General features: G+C 57.9%; 1 protein-coding gene across 1 annotated transcript in view; it reads right to left on the bottom strand.

Annotated features, from left to right (window-relative positions):
- Window positions 1-1,214: 1,214 nt before the first annotated feature.
- Window positions 1,215-6,000, bottom strand: part of FGF11 (fibroblast growth factor 11) — a 4,947-nt gene continuing 161 nt past the window's right edge. The window contains exons 2-4 of the mRNA XM_030548201.1: window positions 5,144-5,247; window positions 1,510-1,708; window positions 1,215-1,330 (exon numbers count right to left, since the gene is read on the bottom strand). Coding sequence (XP_030404061.1) covers window positions 1,215-1,330; window positions 1,510-1,708; window positions 5,144-5,247 — 419 coding nt within the window. The remainder of the gene's footprint in view (window positions 1,331-1,509; window positions 1,709-5,143; window positions 5,248-6,000) is intronic.

Raw genomic sequence — 6,000 nt, forward strand, 5'->3', positions numbered from 1 at the left:
ATGTCGCCCTCCGCTGATGGGAAAAGGCATCGCACCTGTATTGCGGCAATCAGACGTTTTCCCAGTGTCGCCCTCCGCTGGTGGGAAAAGGCATCACACCCGTGTTGCGGCAATCAGACGTTTTCCCAATGTCGCCCTCCGCTGACGGGAAAAGGCATCACACCCGTATTGCGGCAATCAGACGTTTTCCCAATGTCGCCCTCTGCTGATGGGAAAAGGCATCACACCCGTATTGCGGCAATCAGACGTTTTCCCAATGTCGCCCTCCGCTGACGGGAAAAGGCATCGCACCTGTATTGCGGCAATCAGACGTTTTCCCAGTGTCGCCCTCCGCTGGTGGGAAAAGGCATCACACCCGTGTTGCGGCAATCAGACGTTTTCCCAATGTCGCCCTCCGCTGACGGGAAAAGGCATCACACCCGTATTGCGGCCATCAGACGTTTTCCCAATGTCGCCCTCCGCTGGTGGGAAAAGGCATTACACCCGTATTGCGGCAATCAGACGTTTTCCCAATGTCGCCCTCTGCTGATGGGAAAAGGCATCACACCCGTATTGCGGCAATCAGACGTTTTCCCAGTGTTGCCCTCCGCTGGTGGGAAAAGGCATCGCACTCATATTGCGGCAATCAGACGTTTTCCCAATGTCGCCCTCTGCTGATGGGAAAAGGTATCACACCCGTATTGCGGCAATCAGACGTTTTCCCAATGTCGCCCTCCGCTGGTGGGAAAAGGCATCACACCCGTATTGCGGCAATCAGACATTTTCCCAATGTCGCCCTCCACTGATGGGAAAAGGCATCACACTCGTATTGCGGCAATCAGACGCTTTCCCAATGTCGCCCTCCACTGGTGGGAAAAGGCATCACACCCGTATTGCTGCAAAGGAAGCTGGCATAGATCAGAACCTTTCCCAATGTCAGTTCCTTGTTGGCCCAACAAGGAATCATGCTCTCAGCTGGCATGGAAGACCGTGTATATATATATATATAATATATATATATATATATATACACACACCCCAAATTATTTCTCCAGCAGGGCAATGTCGCCCTCCCAGTGGTGGCAAAGGGTATTACACCCTCGATGGCATTTTTTTTCTGAGGTCCAGAGGTTGAATGTAGGTAGGCAGGTGTCCTGAGCAGAAGGGGCAGAGCGGGAACGTGCGAGGGAGGGGCGCTGCTGGAGCAGTGCCGACGCCCCTCCCCACCCTTGGGGTTACGTCGCCTTGTGGGGCTTGGCTGTCTCTTTGCTGGGGGCCCCGGCCTCGTCTGATTTCTGGGGCGCCGAGGGGTCCACCACGTTATGGAGCGACGGCTCGTGGTACATGGCCACTGTGGGGAGGGAGAGAGACACACAATGAGAAGGAGGAAGTGAGGGATGGCGTGGGATTGGCTGCTCCAGCCGCCCTACCACACAGAAAGACACCGGGGGGGTGGTGGGGTGTCTCTATTTAAAATCCCCCATTGCTTGCCCTAGCCCCCACCCCATTGTTCCTGCTTCCCCCACTCACCTTCCAACAGCTTGGGCAGGAAGTGGGCGGCGGCTTTGGTCTTCTTGACTCGGTTTCCCTTCATGGGCTGCCCTTCTTTGTTGATGCCCAGGTACCAGGAGCGGCCGGATTCGCGCTGGCGGTACAGGGCGGAGGAGTACGTGACGTAGTAGTTCTCAAAGACACACTCCTTGAACCGGCACTCGGGGGTGAAGTCAGCCTGGGAGAGGGAGGGAGGGAGAGAAATGGGGTGAGCGAGAAAGAAAGAAAGAAAGAAAGAAAGAAAGAAAGAAAGAAAGAAAGAAAGAAAGAACAATGTCTGTGGGGGGCTGTAATGACCAACTGGGGGTCTTGTCTTTCAGCAGGGAGGTGATGGGTCTCAGAGCTGCACCTTGGCTCGGACGCCTGGGTTTCACCAGGGCCCCTGCTGACCGCCAGGAAAGAGCATCCCCTGCTGAGCTCCTGCCCCGCTCCCTGCCCCACAGTGCCCCCTAGCGCCGCCCTGGGGCCAGCCCTGCCTGCCAGGGGAGAGCGCCCCCTGCTGAGCCCCCCGGCCCTGCTCCCTGCCCCACAGCGCCACCCTGGGGCCAATGCTGCCTGCCGGGAGGGAGCGCCCCCTGCTGAGCCCCCTGCCCCGCTCCCTGCCCCACAGCGCCCCCCTACCGCCGCCCTGGGACCAGCCCTGCCTGCCAGGGGAGAGCGCCCCCTGCTGAGCCCCCGCCCAGCTCCCTGCCCCACAGCGCCCCCTAGCGCCGCCCTGGGGCCAGCCCTGCCTGCCAGGGGAGAGCGCCCCCTGCTGAGACCCCAACCCCGCCCCCTGCCCCACAGCGCCCCCTAGTGCCGCCCTGGGGCCAGCCCTGCCTGCCAGGGGAGAGCACCCCCTGCTGAGCTCCTGCCCCACTCCCTGCCCCACAGCGCCCCCTAGTGCCGCCCTGGGGCCAGCCCTGCCTGCCAGGGGAGAGCGCCCCCTGCTGAGCTCCTGCCCCACTCCCTGCCCCACAGCGCCCCCTAGTGCCGCCCTGGGGCCAGCCCTGCCTGCCAGGGGAGAGAGCCCCCTGCTGAGCCCCCTGCCCCACTCCCTGCCCCACAGCGCCCCCTAGCGCCGCCCTGGGGCCAGTCCTGCCTGCCAGGGGAGAGCGCCCCCTGCTGAGCCCCCTGCCCCGCTCCCTGCCCCACAGCGCCCCTTAGCGCCGCCCTGGGGCCAGTCCTGCCTGCCGGGGGAGAGCGCCCCCTGCTGCCCTCGAAAGGAAGCTCTGAGCTACTCTGACCCCAGTTAGCTTTGGGAAGACCCCGGCTAGTGGCATCACGGCCTGGGGCCAGGGTCCAAGTGTCCTGACTGCGTTGGGGTGTCCGGGCTGCAGCGAGGGGCGGGGGTGTGGCTGCTGTGTGTGTGTGGGGGGGGGGGCTGGCTAGCAGGCAGTGAGATGAATATTCCACAGACCTGGGGGGTGGCCCGTCAGGGAAACCATTAAGGGCGACCGGGTTTGAGGGGTTGTGAATTATGCAGCCCCTGTGTGTGAGAGACGCAGGAGAAAGGGGGGGCGATTTCAGAGAAAGAAAGACAGAAAGAGGTGTACGGGGAAGGGAGAATGGATGGATGGACGGATGGGAAGGGATCTATGGGGCTGGATAGATAATTAGGTAGATGGGGTGGGCTGACTAGAAGGGTTATGTGGGGATGGATGTTATTTTCCCTGTCAGTGTCACGTTCACCATTATTTTCACTATCAGCACCACATTCACCATGATTTTCACTACCAGGGCCACGCTGACTATTATTTCCACTATCATCACCACGTTCACAGTTATTTTCTCAGTCAGCACAATGATCACGATTATTTGCACGATCAACACCATGTTCACTGTTATTTTCACGATCAGTGCCACATTCACAGTTATTTTCACTGTCAGCACCAGGTTCACTGTTATTTTCACGATCAGTGCCACATTCACAGTTATTTTCACTGTCAGCACCAGGTTCACTGTAATTTTCACTATCAGTGCCACATTCACAGTTATTTTCACTGTCAGCACCATGTTCACTGTTATTTTCACTATCAGTGCCACATTCACAGTTATTTTCACTGTCAGCACCAGGTTCACTGTAATTTTCACTATCAGTGCCACATTCACAGTTATTTTCACTGTCAGCACCATGTTCACTGTTATTTTCACTATCAGTGCCACATTCACAGTTATTTTCACTGTCAGCACCAGGTTCACTGTTATTTTCACTATCAGTGCCACATTCACAGTTATTTTCACTGTCAGCACCATGTTCACTGTTATTTTCACTATCAGTGCCACATTCACAGTTATTTTCACTGTCAGCACCATGTTCACTGTTATTTTCACTATCAGTGCCACATTCACAGTTATTTTCACTGTCAGCACCAGGTTCACTGTAATTTTCACTATCAGTGCCACATTCACAGTTATTTTCACTGTCAGCACCAGGTTCACTGTAATTTTCACTATCAGTGCCACATTCACAGTTATTTTCACTGTCAGCACCATGTTCACTGTTATTTTCACTATCAGTGCCACATTCACAGTTATTTTCACTGTCAGCACCAGGCTCACTGTAATTTTCACTATCAGTGCCATGTTCACCATTATTTTCACTATAAGCACAACGCTCAGTTATTTTCCATGTCGGCACCACATTCACCATTATTTTCACCTTCAGTACCAGTCACCATTATTTTCACTACCAGCACCACTTTCACCATTATTTTTACTATCAGCATCATGTTCACCATTACCTTCCCTGTCAGTGTCATGGCGCCACGTTCACCATTGCTTTCCCTCCCATCCCGCTATCCCCTGCCCACACCGAAAGCTCAGCGATCCCCAGCTGTCGCTGACCTCCACAGCGCACCATGGCTGGGGAGAGGCGGGGGGCCTAGCAGGAGAAATGCCTTCACTTGTGCGATGGAAAGCGACAGGGAAAGCGAGTCAGAAAGACACGGCCAGACAGGCGTGCACAGGCCTAGACAGACAGACAGAGGTGCACGGGGACAGGCAGACAGAACAGCGTACGGGGATGGCTGATGGTGCAAGCCATCTCTCTCCCCGGTTGTGGGCAGGGATTTTCTTGGTCGCTCCCAGGGGTTCCCTAAAAATCAGGCCAGCTGCTAAATTTAATTCAGCATCAGAGGAAGGGGAGGGAAGGATACGCCAAGGGCCCTGGTACCATGGGGCCTGAAGAAGGAGATTGTGTGGGGCAGAGTTAGGAGGGGGCACTCCTATCCCAGAGCACCCCACATGGGGAAAAATGGGGGGCTGTTTTGTGGGAGCAGGGATACCTGACAAGTATGGAGGGACCCCTCTCCACTGCCCCAGCTACTGGCAGAGAGCTGATACTGCCCCCCTATTAGCCACGGCCAACCCACCCCTCCAGGGCTCACCCAGTGATCCCACGGCTGACACCAATGGATGCTCTGATCTGCCTCCCTAGGGATGCACTGTCATGACCCACCACTAGACTCACCCTGCAGGCAGCGCCCCCTGCTGGAAGAGAGAGGATCGTGCGCCCTGTTGGTTACTCCACCGCTCTGGGACCCAGGGCACATATACAACCCTGCGATCCCACTACTGACCCCAATGGTCGGTTTAGTCAGGAGGGAGGGCAGGTGGGGGGAATGACACTCACGGAGGTATAGAGGTAGCCCTCTGCATTCATGGCGATATACTGCCCCGACTTGGTACCCTGGATGGCGACCACGCGCAGTCCCACGGGGATCAGGTTAAAGAGAGCTGTGGGAGATGAGACAGACAGACAGCGAGGCATCAGCACTGGCACCAGCAGGGCTGGGACTGGGACACTGGGCCTGTCCCGTCTAGGGGGCGCCGGCTCCCACCTGGCCCCAGGACAGGGACTGGCTGGCTCAGGGGGGCACGGAATGGGGCAGGGGCCTGTCCCGTCTAGGGGGTGCCGGCTCCCACCCGGCCCCAGGGTAGGGACTGGCTGGCTCAGGGGGGCAGGGAATGGGGCAGGGGCCTGTCCCCTCTAGGGGGTGCCGGCTCCCACCCGGCCCCAGGGTAGGGACTGGCTGGCTCAGGGGGGCAGGGAATGGGGCTGGGGCCTGTCCCCTCTAGGGGGCACTGGCTCCCCTACAGCCCCAGGGCAGGGAATGGGGCTGGGGCCTGTGCCTTATGGGGGGTGCCGGCTATGATCCCCACTGTCCGATTCTGCAGAAGCTCTGCCGGGAGCCTGGACTCCTGGGTTCTTCCCCACGCAGAACCCCTCCCCCACTCTGCTTTAGAGCTGGATTTATTTTTCCTCCCTGTCATCCCTTCTCGGGGGCGGGTGAGCTCTGCTGCCGAGACGTTAATCCCCTTCTCTGCTATCCCAGATGAATATCCAGGACTCTCCCTGACCCGAGACAGCTGGGAGCGGGAGGGGGATGGGTGGGATTAGGTCAAGGCAGGATTAACCCATCTCCCATTAACCCACATAATGTGCTGCCCCCTAGAGGGGACAGGCCCCTGCCCCATTCCCTGCTCCCC

The sequence above is a fragment of the Gopherus evgoodei genome, unplaced genomic scaffold (assembly GCF_007399415.2).
Source record: "Gopherus evgoodei ecotype Sinaloan lineage unplaced genomic scaffold, rGopEvg1_v1.p scaffold_88_arrow_ctg1, whole genome shotgun sequence".
In the NCBI taxonomy this organism is placed as follows: domain Eukaryota; kingdom Metazoa; phylum Chordata; order Testudines; family Testudinidae; genus Gopherus; species Gopherus evgoodei.